This window comes from Cygnus atratus, chromosome 20, assembly GCF_013377495.2.
Source record: "Cygnus atratus isolate AKBS03 ecotype Queensland, Australia chromosome 20, CAtr_DNAZoo_HiC_assembly, whole genome shotgun sequence".
In the NCBI taxonomy this organism is placed as follows: domain Eukaryota; kingdom Metazoa; phylum Chordata; class Aves; order Anseriformes; family Anatidae; genus Cygnus; species Cygnus atratus.
The window spans coordinates 11,118,212-11,139,244 of record NC_066381.1 but is presented as its reverse complement, the minus strand read 5'-3'; the positions used below and the strand labels follow the sequence as shown (position 1 = coordinate 11,139,244).

The window sequence follows — 21,033 nt, the reverse complement described above, 5'->3', positions numbered from 1 at the left end:
TTGTTTTATAAACCCCAGATCATGGTAAAGGACTAGTTCATGTCAGGAGAAGTTCTAGCTTTGCAAACACTCTGCCACTAGAGGGAACATTTTACTTAAAAACAAGCAGCATCGCTAAGATGACATTGACCTTTCTGTACCGGAGCTAATGATAGAAAATGCTGCTAAAGATGATTTCTATAAATACATTTTTCAATAATTACTTTTTTCGTATAACCTTAAAGTTAGGACTCTTGCAGTAAATCAAAATAAAACCCATATTTATTTTTTGTAATGCTAGCAAATACAGTATTTTGTAAATCCATATTCTGCAAAACGTTTTAATGTGCCCCTAAGTACATATTAAAAGTAAAACATAAATTTAAGCATTACTGAGGCCAGTATAATTCAGCATATGGCATCCAGAGTTTTTAGAAACACCTTACGTGTCATGTTTCAGAAAACAAGTGGTGAAGGAAGAGAAGGGAGGAAGACAGTCATAGTAAGGGATTAAATTACAGTCTATTTTCACATTAATGTGACTTTTTTTGTGCCTAACCCGAGTACTCAGGCTTTAAGTGTACAACACCATCCCATCGAAAAAGGAGAACATTCTCCATTTCTAAAGAACTGCAGACATCAGTGCTATTGCATTTTCAAGGTGAAATCCATTGTTATAGGCAGATTAAAAAAAAATCCAGGAAAAAAGTTACTTGCTCAAAAATACAGAGCAAAAACAGTGGCAAAGCTTGAACTAGAACCCAAGTGTCCCAATTCCCTGGAAAATTTTTGGATGAAATTAAAATCAACTCTTCTAAAGGATTACCCGGGTTCTTCAAAAAAAAAAAACAAAAACAAAAAATATTTATTCATTTATTGAAATGTGATTTGGGAATAAATACTGTTCTGAATGTTGGGGGAGACAGAAAGGCAAAAAAAAAAAAATCTTACATATAAGTTACGTTATAACACGTCTGTGTTTTTGGCCAGTAAAGGAATCTTAAGACTTTTTTATTTTTATTTTTTATTCAAGAAGTACTGTACTGCCTTCTGAAAACTTTACCAGTTACAAGCTTCGTCCTTTGCTGTTCAGTCAATTTTCTATTTTTCATTTAAAAATTCGGGGATTTCCTCTAAAGAATAACTAAGGTCACCTGATTCAGGTATCAGATTTTCCTGTAACTTTTTTTTCCGTAAGCTCAAAGACATGAGATCTAATAAATCCAAAGCAGCAAATTTCTATTAGAAAAACAGATGCTCAGTGGAAAAAAAGATCCTGCTTTGTGACTGTGTAGATGCAGAAGGATTTTTTTGTGTGTTGCAAGACCATGAACACCCACGTGTCTCTAATTAGAACTGCATCAAAGTATCTGATGTTCTGCTACCTACACCTAGCTAGGAAAAGATAGCATGATTCATGAACACCCTCATCTCTCACTCCATCAGAGCTTTCTTCAAAAGACAGATTTTAATTGTGAAATACCCATTCCAGGGGGAAATTAATCGACCAATTATAAGATGATACTTTTATGTCTTTTACAGAACCAGAAGTTCTGAAATGCAATCTAGAAGAAAATCAGTTAAAGCAACTCTTTGCTAACAATATTCATTTAAATAGCAGACAACTAAAATTTTTAAAACAAAACGTATTCAATTTATTTTAAAGCATACTTACTGGATCGAAGACCAACATTCTGCAAAGGAGATGAACTGCTTCATGAGTAGCTTGACTGGAAAGTGTATATAGGACAGGAAGGGATGGCTGTAAGGGAATGTGGGAAAGAAAAGCACAGATAGTTGTCCCAGCGGATCAATCAGCCAGAGAATACCTCTATAGCAAGCACTATCTTACAGTTACCGGGGACAAACGTTGTGCTACGAAGGACATGCACTAGCTAAAGCTACCCAACAAGAGCGTAATCAGTAACTCAGCAACTGTAACAGAAACCTAACTGACGATTTTTTCCTTAGTTGAGATGTCAACCCTGGACACGTCCATATTTCAAACACAACATTTATTAGAGAATAGTTGCTGCTTTGACCGCAATACAAACCTACAAGGTACAAGGTTTTTTTCTCTCAAACAAATTTGGTAATACCAGTATCTGCTCAATGTCAACAGTTATTCCTCAGCTACAAGACAAATTTTAATTCTTGGTGAACTACTGATGTAACTGATGCTGAAAAAGCTTTAAGCAATTTTCTAAGATCATTATAAAAGAGTAACTACCAAATTTTGTAGTGCTTTCTTTAATTATAATCATAAAAACATGGCAAGATAGAATCACAAGTCATCCATGTGTAGTCTTATGCCTTAATCAGAAACATTTCAGCGCTTTTACCAGGAAGGTTACTGTCATTTCCACTTTACATCCAAGGCATGTGGCAGACCAATACCATAATCCAGTGCTCCCAGTCCCCAAATGTTCCATGCACATTATGCCATTTTTCGCCTAGCACTTCTGAAGCCTCTTGAAGGGTCGTCTGTAACTTTCACTTGCTATAAAATGGCCTTCTGCCTAGTTCTTAAGTATTTATTTTCAACATGTAGTGCAAATGCAGAGTCCTTTTTCTAGGGAAGATATTTATTTCCCTCTGTAAACACTGCTTGAAGCTGTGCTGCTAAGAGGTTTGATTACCCACGTCATTTCCAGTATTTCATTGTTCTGATCTCAGTCACTGCCAAATGATGGATTATTTTGCTTTTCTTTACCCAGCCAATCCATATCTAACTGACAGTGTCATCTAGTACAATTAAAATGACCTTCAGGCATACAGTGCTTTGCGCAGAAAGAAACAGGCCAACTCCCCACGTTTGAAGGGAAGGGGAAGGGGGGTTCAGCGAACTGTGCCTTGGGGTCACAGAGGCTGCAGGAACGTGGGAGGCGACGTGCCGGGAAGGAGTGCACCTGCCTGGCAGCAGCAGCACGATGCTGGCTCCAGTTAAGCGCCATGTACTGACTGCACGGAGCCCCAGCACTGCAGACCCGTTCCATGCTGTGCCTCCTCAGCTTGTTCAGCCACACAGAAGCACTTCAGCCTGCCCCTTCTGAACATTTCCAGCTTTAGTTGAGGGTGCAAAACCCTTGCGGCACAAATGCCCAAGTTAGAGCAGATTTTAGCTACACCCACCGTTGTCGGGACCACGAGGACAAAGCCTGCCTTCCAGCTACAGGCTTGGGGCAAGCTCCGAGCCCCTCAGCAGGGCGCGCTGCCAAGCAGCCGCGAGGACGAGGACGGCTGCTCTTCCCGTCTCAGCTAGGGCCCCGCTAGTTCGACAGGCAGGTAATATTTTAACAAGGTTTTACTTAACATACTAGGTTGCCATTTGACAACTTTCACATATTCTCTGGTACGAAAGTCTGAGACTGACTCTGAAACTGAACGTTAACACAAGGACAGTAACATGCAAAGACAACCCACGCCAATTCCTAACATGTGGGAAGAAATCACTGCTTGAAGATGTCCAGAGTGAAAAAAAACAATCACAAATAAAAACTTACTTTACTGTTATATGCCATTCACTTGAAAGCGTTAGCTACATCAGGGACACTCTGGTATGAGCTTCCAAGATATATTTTTTAAAGCCACAACAAGGTCATTTGCCAAAATCAAGCACCAATTTTTCTGCTTCATTTCCATTATTCATATTCCCAAATCAATGCACAGAAAATATAATAAACAAAAAGTAAAATAAGAATTTCCTAAAAAATTCTAAGTCAATTAAATCTTATTAACAGAAAATAAAGTTAATATCCTTTCACACTATAATCTTGTTGAATATGTATCAATAATTCAGTTGAAAAAGCTTTCACTACTTCATAAAGGGTGCATTAAGGCCAGTGCTTATAGTCACTGCAGTAGAGTGCACTACAGTAAGTCTTCAAAGTAAATGAAGTGTCGACAAACAACTGCACAGTTACTCCTTCAGAGTGAAAAAAGCAGTACTGGGGTTGGGGGAGAGTCTCAATTTTCACACTTAGAAGAAAATGAGAACAGAATCCTGCCAGAAACAAAACCAAAAACCCAACCAACCAAAACCCGGCCCCTTGGATTTAGGCCAGACACTACTCCAAAGAAAATTCCTACCATGGAGTCTGTTACTGTTCAAGCTCCAAAATTCTTAAAATTTACCCCCAAACTCCTAAAATTTCCTTTTTTTTTTTTTCTTTTGAAAAGGAAATAAACCAATGCGCATACACACAACCACCCACACATACACCTTGGTTCTCCTCCCATGAAAACTGAAATAGCATTCACACCAGCAAGTGAATGATTAATTGCAGTTGAGGTGGGGGCAGAATACACCAGCCTACAGACTGAAATGACTACAGCATTCTGCAAAAAAATATAACATCAACTGAAAGCTAGCTACTGTACTTATGGGGGGATATTCACTGCCAAACTTAGGCCATGTATTACAGCTGCGTGGATCTGCAGGACTTCCAGAATTGCATGAACTCTACACAGACTTTCAACTGGTATGTGGTGCTAATATTTGGCAGGCATCTATTGCTTCTATCTGTTCAGCAAAGCTAATAATTACGAGTTGTTCAGTTTTCGTAGATTTGTCAGTACATATGAAGATTAACTTATAACAGTATCACTGCGGAGGTATAAATCTGAAACACCGAATACAGCACCATGCGTTTCTCCGTATTTGGTGCAGTCTATTGCATATAAAGCTGTAATATTTGGTAACTTCGTATGATTTTCTCAGTAGTAAATACCATCTATTCAAAACAGTACGGTCATCCAGGCTTTGTGATTAAGTAGATTTCACCTGCATACTGGGGCAGAAAAATATGATACCATTCATCATTTATAGAATCTGCTGCATCCAGTACAAGCAAGGATGCATTTTTCCACTACACGTATGCCCCTTATTGGCAGCTTGTCTGTCATTCCAGGAGCATCTGGTCATGTCCAGCATCAGGGAACAGCATTTTCTTGGGAAACTGCAACCAAGCCCATTGCTAGAGATAAAAAACAGTCCTGATAAGAGAGTACTAGCCAGGTAGGAAGAAACTGCTAACCTCTGAATTACTGTTAAGATTTGATTATCATAGAATCAACACTCAGGTGTTTCAGCAAATAAGGTGCATCTATACTGGGTTTCCTTCCTCCGTAACAGAATGAAAGGAGCACAGCAAAGGGAATGAACTCCAGCACATTTTACTTTTAGAAGTGGGTCAGCACATTACTGGCAGTGAATATGGTAAGGAAATCTGAATCCCTGCTCACGGACTCCATGAGTGCAGAAGGAGATGCTCTAACTAGTGCTGCTAGTCAAGTGACTTCAGTTCACTTAGAACTTAGTCTGAGGTACAATTTTTAAATACAAAACCAAAAAAGTAGTCTATACAGTATGTAAATTTTTATGACGACAACATACAGGGCTTTGTTGTTGTTGTTGAAATCAGAAACTTCACACATTAATCTGTTTGTACATAAAGCAGCCAAATACTTCACCCCTTAACTCCTATTCTCACCTACATTGATTAAAAATAGTTTGTGCAAGAAAGCAATTGTCTTTTTCAGACTTGTTTTTCTCTTCCCGTTAATTCCTTTCTAATTAAGAAACTGGTAACATTTAGCTATTTATAATTAGTGTAATCTCCATTTTTAAAGATCAAAAGCCATGAATTTGCATTCAAACATGAAGTGTGCTTGACACAGTAAACAGAAATATCAGTAAAGAAATCAACTAGATGCACTGTAACCCCTATTTCCAAGTTGCAAATGAGCACACCAACTCCAAAGACTGTTCAACTTCTGTAGCATTCCATGAATAATGTTGTTTTCCTCAACAGACATGGACCTAATTGGTTATGGTTTATTTCCTATGACTAATAGACCAATATATCTCTGTTAGAAACATTTTATACCTTTTCAACATACTTGCTTTTTCATTTTCCTGTAATTCAATGGGTAAAAGACAGTTTCAGTGGCTTGTAGGAGAACAGCCTTAGCACTGGGATTAGAAAAATCAGAAGACATTCTTGTATCCATTTCAATTCTTGATAAAACACCCAGGCTTAACAAACTGAAGAAGTCTAGCAAATAAATTCTAAAGTTCTTGCTTGCTCCTACCTAGAGGACAACTACTGCACTTTGGAAATGTCAAGTGATTATCAAATCATCAGAATTTAAAAAGAACGTATTCCATAAAGTATCTGGATGTATTCATATACTGTTAGATATTTGTATATATAAGTGCACTGGATGCATTTCTCCCAGTTCCAGGTACTATCAAACTTTTTTTTTTTTTTTTAATCAACTCAATTACTGAAAGTGCAAGACTACAGGCTTAAAACTTAGAACTCTTCCAGCATGTGACAGCAAAAACAATTAGATTTAATTAGCTTTAAAACCAGCAGAGAAAGTCTTAAGGAAATCCTCCTATTATTAATGTTAAAAGAAAAAACACACATCATAAAATAGAATACAGACCACAATGTAGTGAATCAAGATTGCCTAGGAGGCAGAACTCCCACATTAATAATACAGCAGAATATATATTCAATGCTCATTTCTATGGTAACTTCCACTGTGGTGAGTAGACATTTGAGAAATTGCTTCAACATGGAGAAAATAAATATGCAAACTTTCCTGGAAAGATCTCATGTATTAACATGTACAGGTTACTCATTTTGTTAATTTTTACTATCTAACAATCACAAAAATGGTTAAATTGGGTGGACATACTGCTTTATTACTGAACTAAGCATTCCTGCCTAAGCATTTCTTTGCGTCTATTAACAGCACGTTTCATTTGCTCTTTTATTGTCCAGTCAGTATAATGATACCATCCCATTTTTTCCTGTTGATTTTTGTTTCTTGTTGGGTTTGTGAGTGTTTTTTGTTTGTTTGTTTGTTTTTTAATTAAATTCTACATCAGTTATGTTGAATGTTGTATCTCAGTTTTCAGTATCTTGTTAAACCTTTCACAAACAGCTCAGGTCACTGAACAGATGTCTGAGGGGACCTTTGGTGATGAGTTACTGGACTATTCTGTTACAGATCTGGATAATGGGCGATTTCCACTTCTAACACTCTTGCTCCTGTCAGTAAAGGAGTCCCTCTGGGGCTTTCTGAACTATTGTGCCAGTTTTAATTTATGTCTCTTGCCAACATTATCCCTTACATTTAATATCTTCATTCGAAAAAGCTACGAAAACACTGCCTCTTCAAAAAATGGGGAGATGGTCGCTTGTATCAGCAAGTCAAGCAATACATACAATACAAAAGCCAGAAACGTACTTTACTGGTGAAAAAAAAATCTTGTCTGAATTGAATAACTCACTATTAAGTATTGCCACTGCAACAACACAACCACCTTCAGAAAACTTAACTCAGTTTACAGGCAGAGACAACTCTGAGATTAGAGATCCATACAAAGTATTTACGAACATACATGCCATGCCAACAACCTTTTTTTCTTCTCAGCCTGAGAATATAATCAAGATGTAAAACACAGTGACAATGCAGCAGTAGCATCCTGCACAGAGGAAATCCTACGCTGTGAAGGCTAAATGTAGGATAGTCTAGAGCCAGTGCTAAAGAAGGCCAGTAATCTCCAGTGGTACCTGTTTATGAGGACCCCTGAGTATGTGTGCCTTGGCGCCTTCACAAGCTGTCCTCATCGCTTCCAGTGATGGTGTTCCCAACAGGTCTGTGATCAAATCCAACTGCAGGTACAGAACACAGAAATTTGAGATCTTAGACACATATTAATATATTTCACTATGATAGTATATTCTTAATCTACAGTAACTTAAAGTACGAATCAATTTGAAACACAGATAGCAAACTAAAGATTAACGTATACATTTAGTAGATAGCAAATGTAAACACTTGTAACTTCACTGAAAAAAAAGAAGGATGATTTTCAAGTTTGGAAGCTTTGTTTTGTTTACTGGTTTAGTAATGTATTTTATTGCAATTTCAAAAGTCAACTTTATATCATGAAGAAAACCGAGAAGTACTGTTAATGATGTGTTATTCATTCTAAAAACCAAACGTTCTCAACTGAACATCAGCATTGCATACCAAGAAACCACACAAAGTTACCCCAAACCAGGTCAACTTCTACTTTACACAAATATTTTGCACTTTTCACAAAATATCAACACGAATAATTCCACAGAAGATGAAAAAAATGTACAAATGTCTTATACAAAAAAAAATCCAATATATGGGGAAAATAATTAAAACAAACAAACAGTATCTATCTATATCCATCCAGCACCAAAGGAAAGAAAAGGAGTGGTGCTGGTTATAAGGAACATAAAAACTACCTAAAAAAGAACTAAGATGATGCTGTGCTTAAAACTGCTATCAGCTTTAAATGAAATGACATTTCATTCACCTTTTTAATTTTTAAAAGCAACAGACAAGCATTCACCTTATTTCTGCAAAAGTATGTGCATACGCTCCTATACTGAATAAAAAAAAAAAACAACCCCGCAGGAGTTAAACAAAATAAAAAACTCCTGCCAGTGGTGAGCTCAGCTCCCTGGCTCCAAGTCTTCCCTCATGACCACATCTACTCATGCTAACGAGCAACTGCCTACCTCTCCTCTGAGAATAAACCCATTATCATCATTACACAGCCCTTGTATGCATGAAAAATCACTCATTGACTGTTGGTCTCAACTTGTGAAATGTGATTACTGTCTACACACCAAATGTGTTACCCTTCCTTGGTGTGAGCAGAAACCCTAGAGGTTGCGAGGGGCCTCGAGGTACGTGCAACTTCCTAATCCTGTACTGACCACGTCCTCGCTGTGGCTATCGTTGCTTCAGAGAGGGGTGACAGCAAAATACCTACATTTGTAAGGAGAGGGAGAACTAGAGAGGAAAAAAAAGTCCTAGACCTTGAGTTTTTTAGATGTGGGAAAAATATTTTGAAATACACACATGGAGGGGATATCATAAAAGCCTGATATATTCACAAAATATAAGAAGTAATTATACCAGCATACCAGGGAATGTGGACTGCACCTAAACGCCTGTATTTTTCAGCCAACTACTCCTGAAGTATGCAGCAATGATGTTAATTATGTTTATATCTATAGATACAGATATAGCTACAAATACACACACTTCATTCTATTGATTACAAAAAAACAACAAAAAAAACAACCACTGGAAAAAAAATCATAATGATCTCCTGGAGGTTCATGTTTAATGTCCCTAAAAATATAAGTTGTCTTGTCATAGCCCATACATTTCCAATAAACTCACAGAAGTCTTCTATTAAGCAGTCATTTATCTAGATGCATGTCATCAGTCATTAAACACATTTTTTCTAAAGTATTACAAAATTTATTTTTAAATTTTATTGTAAAAAATAGAAAAAAAGATTACAAAACATTAGTTTTTAATTTAACCTCAGTTACATGGGTTTCATGCCTGTAAATCTACACTGTTGTTTTAGGTCAGAATGAGAAGCGCATTTCCAAAGCCAGCTTCTCAGCTGCTCCCACCTGGGCTCTGGTTTGCACCCAGCCTCTGGAGCACAGGTGCTGGATGCCTTTTAGATTGAGCTACCTGGGAGATGTGCTTCACAAGAACATCTCAAGGTATTTCATCTGCTGGTGGGCACTCAGACTGTGCAACCAAAGCAAATCTCCTCTCTGAACTGTGGTAAACGAAGATGTCAGGTCCTCAATCCCAGTCCCCTTGCCCTACAAACCCGCTCCTACTGGTAGGCTCTTGCTCACCTGAAAGTCACTGATGTCAGAAAGGCCAAAGCAGGACCCAGCAACAATCCCACTGTTTGTATGCCAACGTGTGACAGTGAGCGCTCCCTGTCTGCACACAGCTGTGCTGCTAAGTCAGGCGGGCTACACAGCTCCCCAGAAATGCAGCACCACACACTTGCTGGGCTTACTGGAAACGGCTGCGCTGGATTGGCTGATCTGCCCCAGTCGCCTTTCTTCCTGACAAACAGATCCTTCCAAATAGATTCTGCTTGTCGTCTCAGGCACGTGAATGGTTATTTTTAAGGATAAATGTTAACTATTCTAAACAGCATTGATAAAAAGCAAAAATAGGAGGTGCTAGATAATCAGAAACATTTTCAAATACGGTATTCCCCAATTATCACGGTAGGTTATCTCATGTCTTAGTTTTTTGTAAGAAATCCCGTAACATTCTTATTCGCAGTTAGCTATTGTAACTTGAGTAAGTAACCTAGATATATTCATTTATTTCAATATTTTACTATCCAAACTTTAAAATACCAAAATTACCAGTTCCAGTCTGCTTTTATAATTCAACTCTTTATTAACTTGATCACAGTTAGGAACTGCAGCACAGTCAGTTTTAGAACTCTTCCCTTACTTCTAGCAGGAAAACTTAGTAACACTTCTATGGTGACAATGACAAGAGCCACTGGACATGACACAGCATTGAAAAATATATATATGCCCAATGCAAAAACATTGTAAATATACGAATGTTTAAAATAGCATACCAGTGTGAATAATGTCTCTCAAGCCCATGAGAATACTTCGTGCATAAACAAACAAGAAAAGTACAGGGTTTGGAATGTCCCTTTTAACAAGAAGTTTGGAATGTGTTTTTATTTCTTGCCAGTCAATGTAAGTAATCTCACAATTTTTCCGCTATGTAGTTTCTAATCTACTGATGAATACTAAGGACATAAAACATTTTTATGACAGCACATCTTGTTCCTGCTCTTAGATAAATGAATAAAAGCATCCATCTCTAATACCTTACTGCAGACATCATTTTGGATCTACTTTAAAAATAATACTTCAAGAATAGTAGAGATACAGGCATGTTGCATTAGTTTGCTTACTGCTGGAGTGGTGATGAAGTATTCCAGAAAATCGAATGATTTTACACCTAGCAGCAGCTATATAAGATGAAGAAAATACTGAACATCTCCTTACATACTTGACCGCTACTACAATGAAGCAGTCTGAGCAAAACTACCTACTGGTGTGTTGAATAGTTCAAGTGCCAATACTGTATCTTCAGTTATATATTGATAGAAACTTGTTACTTTCTCATATTAGCTGTTACGGAAACCTTGATCCCAGTTACATCACCTTTACCGTATCTCAGTAGACTACGGTAGACTTTAGTAATGCAGCAGATTCCAGGGGAATATAAGAAATACACATTTCAAAAACTAATGTTAATAACCACTTTTAATACTGTCTAGAAGCTATCATTTCAGTGTTTCAAAGTAGTTCTTTTTTTTTGCCTGTGTGTAAACCAAGCAAAACAAAAGCAAGTTTGAGATTCAAAATGGATCAGTAATAATTGACTCCACGAAATTATGCAGTAGATTTTTAAAGGGAAATTTAATTATACCTGCTGAATGGGACTCTGTGCCTGAAACAATATTCTTCGCCCAAGTAATTCTGCAAAGATACAGCCTACAGACCAGATGTCAATAGCATTGCTGTAGTGACGGCTGCCCATCAGGATTTCTGGAGCTCGATAATACTGAGTGACAACTTCCTGAGTCATGTGACGAGATTCATCTAATTCTTCCACCCTGGCCAATCCAAAATCACAAATCTAAATTGAGAAGGTAAATAAAAAAATTAAAATAACCAAAACACTTAATGCATTTCAAATAGGTAACCTTGTGGTAACGAAGTAGGAAATTCCAAGCCAGCATTTAAATAAATCAGATAATCTGTTGTAACTGCATAAGCAAAGGGAAAAGGGAATAGAAAGAAATTATACTACTTTGTTCCACATCCATTTATACTTTCTACAAGTTATTCGAAATCACAGTATATTTTTATTTGGCATTACAATATTCATAATCTACAAGAGTACAAAAAATTGCAGCAAAAATAATTACATTGGCAACCTCTTGGGTTCAGAATATTTCATCCCAAAGCAAATTTCATTTGTTCATGATATACTTCAAAAAGTTACAGAAAGATTCAACCTTCTCTCACTTTCGCTACCTCTGAGGATTTTTTTTAAATTTCCTTAACCAGAAGGGTTAAGAAAACAGACCAAAATTTTCACAATTAGAATGCTTAGCAAATCAATGTAAACAAAGCTTAATTTATTGGTATTTGGCATCACTATTCAACATGTCTCAGCCCTCCGAAGTTTCATATACCCAAGAAGACAATGGAAGAATCTCGAGCATATTGCATTGCCTTTATTTTACCTAGCACGCTGAACACTAACACATACCTGGAGAAACTGCCTGCCTTTCTAAACTGCTGAGGGCATGAGATATCCCACTCAAGTCAGACAAAATAATCATGTCTGCTTTGCTTTCATAGATTTGGGGACAGGTAAAGAGAAAAGGGAAATGGAAGACGTTCATTCATTTCCTTTATATTTATTTTTAAGAATCTGTAGGATTTTTTTTCTTTTACAATGACTTCACAGGAAAAGTGTTTATATTAAATGGTTTTGTTTAAAAAATTAAAACACATCTGATTGATAATGAACAGCATATACATATGTACATTTTCAATAAATTTAAGTAGCACCTTAAGAACACAGTTGCTGTTCACAAGTAGGTTCCCTGGTTTAATGTCTCGATGTAAAATGCCAGCAGAATGTAGATATTTCAGACCTGAAATATTAAACAAAATTAAAATAAGTACCTCTTTTTCCTTTTCAAAAGAAGTTTAAGGCTGACAACACTTTCCTGAAAGGTCCTGCAACTCCGGATGAGCAAATACTTCACCATTAGCTCATTTTTTCACAATTCTCACTTCAATTATCTAGTACATATTTGACCTCTCAATGAACATAAACTTCTGGAGTATACAGACTAGACCCAGAGAGCGATTGAAGCAGTCTTTTCTGTCTTCCCCCAAAACAAAACAAAACCTAAACATGACCTCTCTGGTTATGATATAGATACTCTGGTAATCACAACCCTGGAATACCAACATGGCTCTTACTGCTCTGTTTCCCAGTAACAATTTTAATTTCTGCAGCACTAAAATTTGACTTAAAAATTTCCTAGTTAAGAGCTGCATTTCAGAAGTAAACTCAGATTAAATCCAAGCTAATCTGCATATATAAATGAGCATACAGATATAGAGCAAATAAATTATAGCATTAAACTGGGCAACACAGCTCTCAGGTCAAATGCCTGGGCAAAATGAATGAGAAGTAATTCTTGAAGAAACTTCAACTGACAATTTTGCATTGCCATCTGGATAACAAATTGAATTTTGAGCATTCCCCCAGCCATTATAAACCCGGTAATCACACAGGCACAAATGCCTTTTTGTCCTTTAGGTGGGTAAATCTTTTCTCTAGCACAACAGGTACTATCAGTAGCCTATATTCACTGGATATCATTTAGATTCCTTTGCTCTGCTCTTCACAAATTTACTACCAGATAAGACTGACTGCTTACTGTCAGCTTACTCCAGTGAAACTATGCAAATAAAGCCAATGGAAACACAATTGGACTGACAATGATCAGATGTTCAAAAGGCAAGCAAAATAATCTAATTTCTTGGATAGAAGTTTCCAAATTAAACTAAAAAAGACCAAAACAATCATGTTTAAAATGACCGTTGTAGTGACTCGTTTTAGATAAAATTACACTTTAGCGGTCAGTTCCCTAACAATTTAAACTAGTGTTCTGAAAAATGCATTAAGCGTGCATAGTTATATATTTACCAGTTTGGTTCAGCCTAGGTGTCCCTTCTGTACCTTGATTCAACAAGCACCAGGGGACTGTTAAAACACACATCCCTCCTGAACTTCACTCTTTCATAGACCATTAAAAAATCCTTTGTGGATGAAGCCTTGCCATCTGCACCCATGTACTATAACAGAAGGCAGCAGGACTGCCATATTCTTATAACTCGAATAATTAATGCTTGCTTAATTTATAATATGAAATTTTAAAAAAATAAATTGAGTTTCCAAAGGAAACTTATTTAAGATGAGGATGTCTTGAAAACAAACATTAAGAAACAGAGAAAGAAATATAACAGTACTACATAACTTACATTCATTTTCAAAGAAAAAAAATTACCTCTTAAAATCTGGTAAAGAAAAACTTTGACATGATCCGAGCTGAGTGGCTGAGGAGAGACGATAATCTTATGGAGGTCACTCTGCATCAATTCAGTGACAACATATCTTCAATTTATTAGTTAAGGCAAAAGCAGAAAGTCCAGCATGTAATCTCTTGAAACATTTACTCTAATTTAGAAATTCGAGCTCTTATAGGTCAGAGCTATAGAGTAACAAAGAATAAAGCTTCTTTACAAAACAGAGGTCAGTCTCCAAACTCTTAAAAGAATGAAAATAAATAAGAGGTTGTGAAAGAGAAAAGATTATTCAATAAAATACCATTTGCATTAAGGTAGTTGTTACAAAATTATCCCCAAGTCAAATCACGATTCAGAAAACAAAATAAAATTCTTAACGTAATTAATGGCATGTTGAAATCTTTAATTTTTCCCTTACAATGCGTAAGCCACAGATTACAAGCAACAGAAGTAGCATCGTTAGATTGGACATATATCAACATGACACGTGCAAGCCTATGAAAATCTGTCATCAGAAGTACTTTGCAGGTTGCTACATGTCCTGTTACGCAGACTTTTAGAAACACACACACTTCCCCAAATTTGCCCAGTATCTGCTATTTCACCTTCGCAAGCATCACGTACACACGCATCCAAATCCCAGCCATAAAACCTCTTCTGAGTTATAACAGGAGAAGAGAAACTAACACAAACAAAATATTTTCTGTCTGAAGGAAAAATGAAAAAACAGACAAATAGAACCCACCAGCTGATGTGCCCGCAGACATGGCCATAATCGGGCCCGCTGAAAATTTACAGAAACAGTTGAAGGTACAAAGGGATACAAAATGCTGTGGCTTATCCTGAGGTAAGGTGTAGATTAAGAAGGGCATTATGTTTATTCAGGAGACACTGAAAATACTAAAAATAAAATGTTTCAAAAATGGAGGAATATGGAAGACACAAGGAGCATATCTTAACCCACAAAATCAATACCACTGGGCCAATTTCCTGAACATGTTACAGTAATAAACACTTGCAAAAGTTCAAAGCAAAACCACAGCACCTCAACTTCCAGGAAGAATTCAACTTGCAACACTGAGAATTTTGAAAACGCTTATTTCAACTTTTACATCAAATAAGCTGGATAAAATGACTAAAAAATATTACTGCTTTAAAAGTTACCTTTAGCAGTCACAATTGAGACAAAAAAGAACATCTCTGGTATTACATTCAAGGCCAAAGAAGGTAAAAACTCAGTTGCCATACATTAACTCCTACTTTTAGCAACACAAACACCTCACAGACTGCTGCGGTGAGCACGGAGCCACACCAAGCCCGGCAACGTTCGAAGCAGACAAAACCGAGGCGGAGAGGTGGTGCACGCTGCCGAGGTCGTGCAAGAGATCAAGGAGAGAGTTAGAAATAAAGCTCTGTCTCCTGGGCCCCAACCTCCTCTCTCACCTGGTGTACCAGGTTTGCTCACAGTTCAAGGCAGAGCAGTAGGCAGCAGGCACAGCCTTCCACAAGCACAAACGGATCACCTGAAGGAATCAGGAACACCTCAGTCACCCGTCCTCACACTGGCTGCCACCTAACACTGATGTGTTCACATGTTGGCCTACTGCTCTATAGAAAGGAACGGGATTTTGCTTTACGTGAGCAAGTCACAGGCTCCAGTGTTACCTGTCCTACACATCTGCTGTGCAGAAGCTCCGGTGACTTCACGACCTAGCAATGGCATTTTTAAGTGTGCCCTGACCTCCTCTCTGAAACCAACGGAAGGTAACTAGGTCAGCCCCGAGGCTTGGGTTTGGTTTTGCTTTTAAATCTCACCATATCCTGTAGGAGCCTTATCATTTGGTTCAATGCTCTTCATAACCAGCTCTGTTACATATCACGCCTGAAATATAACAGCAAACCCTGACTTCTGTTGAGATATTTATCTCTGGGTAACACAGTAAGCAAGTCAGCTTCAGCAGAAACTTCTACTTCTTCTTCCCATTATCTGCAATTAATCAGCACAGGTTAAACCGCACTTACAACCATCTAGAGAAAACTTTAACTTTCTTTCATCTCTACCTAATCAATGTTCTCCTTCCATCTGTTGCTCTGCATAACCTATCTGATTAAAAAAAAAAAGCAGCCAAATTGCTCACCTGTCACTAGCACACCACACAAAAATTCATTTTAGAAAATAAATATTGCCAACTTTCTGGCCCAAAATCCCAAGTACAACTGCATTCCTATAAAAGTTATTAACATTACTTCGTAAAGAAAAAAAACTAACCCTGTAGCACCGTACTTTCCAGTCCTCTAATTTTTCTTCTCCTTTTGCAAAGGCCCTCTTAAATATTTATACCAGCCTTTTTAAATTCGTTGTTTTACCTTATGACTGCAATACATCTTTGCATTTCATTTTTAATGTAAGTATTAAAAAAACAATCCAAAAGCATTACTCTGCATTTTATTATGATAAGATTTCTGTTTTGCTACACCACAAATCCTCCTAAACCTCAATCCTGAGCATAATGTCTCCCAGATGTCTCAACTAGTTGCCATGCCAACTAAAGCAGCTTAAATTAAATGAGAGCCTGAAATGGCACCTGCACCACTCCAGGTCTGCTGCGCGTTAAATAAAGCTCTCTTGACAGGGGCTCAAAGGTGCCATTAACTTGAACAGCAGCTATCTGATTATTGTCTCTAGATAATTTAATGAGGGTCTCTAAACAAGAGCAAAAGCAGCACTTGCTTGATGTTCCTTCCTTTTATAAATGTGGCAGCTTCTTAAACAGCTGGTGCCCAAGCGGGTCAATGACTTTACTCCGGCCACTACTATAAATGTTTAACAAAAACAAACTGCACGAGCCCTGTGGGATTTCTGTCAACTACTCAGACAGGTATCTGCACTTTTTTTTTTTTTTTTTTTTTTAACACACACAGTATGCTGGCTATGAGGTGGTCACTGGAGCTGTAACATGCAGCTAAGCTGAACATCACTACCAGATAAAAATTGCAACTGACAGCAGTAATTAGTTAAGTAGCTGTACAAAATTAGAACTACAAATGTACCAATTCGCTTCAGAATAATTACCAAGGCAAATGCACAGCACAGAAAAACGTCACTTACTCGGACTGGGAAACTGCTGAGTTGGTAAGTTTTACACAGTGACAAGCAAATTTTAACAAAGAATTAGAGTACTGTGATGCAATATTCTCATAATGACTCAGATTCTTCTTCACTATGTCTCCACATACTACAAAATTTAATTTTACAAATATTCTTTCCTGGGATGAGGCCAGCATTTTGTGAACAAGTTCCGGGTTAGGTGGATTAGCAGGATGCCACCAGTGGAGGGGAAGTGTGTATCTGCAGGACACTAAGAAAGAACTGTAAAAAAAACAACTCAAAGAAACATGCTTTCTTTTAAAAAACAAATATTTCTAACATATTTCAAGATTTTCTATAAAACGTGGACAAAGTATTTACTCCTATTTTAGTAGGTTATAATTATTTTTACATTTGGATCATATCAAGCTTTGCTTCTGATGCCATCTCTGTTCTGTTCTAACTCTCTACACACCTTATAGCTTCTTCATAGAAAAAGTTCTGTCACATCTTCATTTCATATCAATGTCCAAATCACACCCCGCAAAAGATCTGGTCCATGTAAAAAACAGCATAAGAATTATTAAAAGTTAATTAATCTAATGCTTATCTAAACTCATTTTATATGTTTAAAATATGTTTTCCTCTCCACAGAAAATTACTAATGGCAGTGTGTTTGCTATGGAGTCACCTCTAATTATGCGAGGTAGAAATGGCAATCTGTGGCACATGTCAAAGACTACAGACGAGCAATAGCACAAGGTTTTTGGAAGGACGTGGTTTTGGAGGCAGAAACCCCCCCCCCCCCCGCCCCCACCAAATCAATCAATCAATAAATGAATTAAAAGGTCAGTTCTTCACACAAGGAAGAAAATGCTAGAACTCTGTCTGAATCTTACTTCTGTGTAAGGTCAGGGCTTTAAGCTCTTGCCAATTTCCTGATACAGAGAAAATTCAGCCTTTCAACCTAATTCAGCCAGGGCACAATGAGAGAAGCATCATCTGTGTGTCCCTCCTCCAGGCCCACTCCAACAGGTCCGTGTCCTTCTTGTGCTGAGGGCCTGAGCTGAACGCAGGCTCCAGGTGGGGGTCTCACGAGAGTGGAGCAGAAGGGGACAATCCCCTCCCTCGCCCTGCTGCCCACATTGCTTTTGGTGCAGCCCAGGATACAGGTGGCTCATGCTGAGCATCTCATCAGCTTGCACTCCCAACTCCTTCTCCTCAGGGTTGCTATCAAAGATGTCAAATAGTGCCAGTCCCAGTTTATTACTATTACTAATAATTTATTCTACAAATATTTTTTAAACAGATTTAAAAAGATGCAACACCAAATATCGGTGCACACAGTAAAGAATTCTTACTCAAAGTTAGCAGTTTAAAACCTTCTCTCAGGTTGTCATTTCAGGTTCTTCAAAAACCAAGTCATAATCCCTAAGACAGAAATTAAGATAATTTATCGAGTACCTACAAAAGGTTTAAAATTAACAAGACAGAGGGGGAAAATATCAGTCTATTTTTACTGAGTCATTGACAGCCAGACACATCCTGCTAGCAGATTCTGCTTGAAAGATAACTGCTAACAATACACGATATTCAACTTGAAAACCTCTCCGGTATTTTCCCATGAGTACACTATCTTCTCAATAGAAATAATTTCACATTGATGCATTCCAGGGAAAAATCACTGTAATACCAGTATACTGAGATTCAGTAAGTTCCATGAGTAGTTCATTCTCTTATTAAATGATAATTAAACGGAGCAGACAGCTCTGTGTTGAACTAACAGCCTATTCTTTTTTAAAAAAAAAAAAAAAAAAAAAAAAAAAAAAAAAAAGAAGTCTGTAGTGTCAGCTGGTAATGCTGTTCAGCTTTTCAAGCTGGCCTTTAGATATACTTTCACCATAAGAAGGGACTTTGAACTCATGTCACCCTGCAGAGCCAGCTTCTAATCAATTAAATCCCTCCTGCAGAAGTCTGTCTGGTGCTCATGCATACTTCTGCCCAACTGAAGACAAAATTTTGGGCTTGGGGGGTATACTTACATGTAGATAGAGCTTACTCCTAGAATTACATTTTCAGTTCCAAGCAATATTATCCAACTAGATACCGCAAATACTGCAATAAAGGTATTACAACTTTACTGCTGAATAAGGTGAAATTTTAAACCTCTGCAAAAGCTGCTCTTGTTACAGAGAGAATAGAGTCAGTTTGGTTGATGGTTCATTCAAGCAGACATTTGGACTCTTTCTGACAGAGTTTACTGGTATGACAATAACACAATTTTTTCATTACCTGTATAACGGATGTCAAGCTATTCTGTTCACATAATTTTCTGTTGAGAATCTAAGTCACAATTCTTCCTGATCCACCCAGAACATAAACTGTTGTGTTACCAGCTGCAAAATGGCAACCCATAGCCTTCTACAGAATATACTAATCCTCTTAATCCTTGAAGCCCCTGTTCGATTTGCTTGTGTGGAACTTGCTGCAATGACATTTTAGACAGCTACTCACCAAACAAGAAGGCAGCCCGTTCTAAGGACACTGGGAAAGACCAGGGAACCGGAGCATACTTTACTTGGTATCCCAGCGCTGTTATCATCATCCCTTTCACTGGCCGGATGAACGGTATTTACTCCATAAGAAATAAGGAAATAGTTCTGGCACCTCTTAATATGACCGATGGGGAGGAATTGCTCCACACCTTCTCTTTTACTAGCATTAAAATCTTTCCAAGTCAATATACAAGACTGACAAAAATTATGTCTTTTCAACTGCTTCTAACATTCACTTTAATGGAAAAAGTTTTCCGTTGTGAAAGTGGAGCATCATGGAACTAGTGGACTGAAAAAAAAAGTTTTCAAGGCTTGGTCCCCCAGATATGGACTACAGTTACCTAATCTTCTTAAAACGAATCTGAAGTAAGTTTGTATGCTACAGTAAGCAAAAGCAGATACAATTAAAAATGTGTATAGAAATTGAAACACCTATACATTCATTTTTCTTGTGAATTTAACAATCCTAAGTGTACTTACTGCAATTATTGCAACAGAAGGGAGAAAGATGACTACAAAGCAAAGTTTTTTATAACCAATATTAGAGTCAGGAAATTCAACAAATAATAAAAAGAACACAGCCCCATAACATACTAGTCAGAATGACTTAAAAATCAGTTAACCATAAAAGAAACTACCATTTCTGGTTTTATATACAAAACTTGGCAGTAGCTAAGCTTATCCCAGGGCAGACAACCCTTATTACGATTCCTGATCTGTAGCTAGTGAAGTCTGCAGAGAAGAACAGAATCACTCCAATTTTAAATAAATAAATAAATATATATGTTCTAAATCAATCTCACAATATTCCAATATTCCTAGACACTTTCTGTACCACAAAAATCTGTACTTAATTCATTGCATTAAAATAATTTCTAGCAATGTAACAAGCTAAGTACTAACACAATCTGCTCTGAGTCCCAGAACTTCTCTACCAACTAGTCAGTAAGAACGCTATCCAGCTTAACGAATCACTTCTCAGGATTTTACAATGCAGAAATTCCCAGCCCCAAAACAGTTTACCCAAACAAAGATTGGAAAAGGAAACAAGCCAAAACATAACATTCTCATGTCATGTCATGATGAACAATCTAACTTTTAACATGGTTACCCACAGATAGCACGTAACTTCATACCAGCGACACATCCAACAGCACACACACTGTGAAATCTGTCTTCTTGATCAAGATAGGAGCTGAACAAAGAAAGCCACAACCCAACTAACCTGCTGAAGCATCCCCAAAAAGTCATGATTTCAAAGCATGTGTGACAACAGCGCTTTCTGAAAGCGCCAGAAAGTATTTTAAGGTACTGATAGGAAGATAATTACTGGATATAGTTTTCAGATAAATATTTTGGAGGATTCACAATT

General features: G+C 37.4%; 1 protein-coding gene across 2 annotated transcripts in view; it reads right to left on the bottom strand.

Annotated features, from left to right (window-relative positions):
• NLK (nemo like kinase) overlaps window positions 1-21,033 on the bottom strand; it is a 53,025-nt gene that overhangs the window by 3,111 nt on the left and 28,881 nt on the right. For both annotated transcript variants that reach the window (XM_035560934.2, XM_035560936.2), the window contains exons 5-9: window positions 14,000-14,106; window positions 12,486-12,571; window positions 11,332-11,541; window positions 7,569-7,670; window positions 1,655-1,741 (exon numbers count right to left, since the gene is read on the bottom strand). In XM_035560934.2, the coding sequence (XP_035416827.1) occupies window positions 1,655-1,741; window positions 7,569-7,670; window positions 11,332-11,541; window positions 12,486-12,571; window positions 14,000-14,106 (592 nt within the window). The remainder of the gene's footprint in view (window positions 1-1,654; window positions 1,742-7,568; window positions 7,671-11,331; window positions 11,542-12,485; window positions 12,572-13,999; window positions 14,107-21,033) is intronic.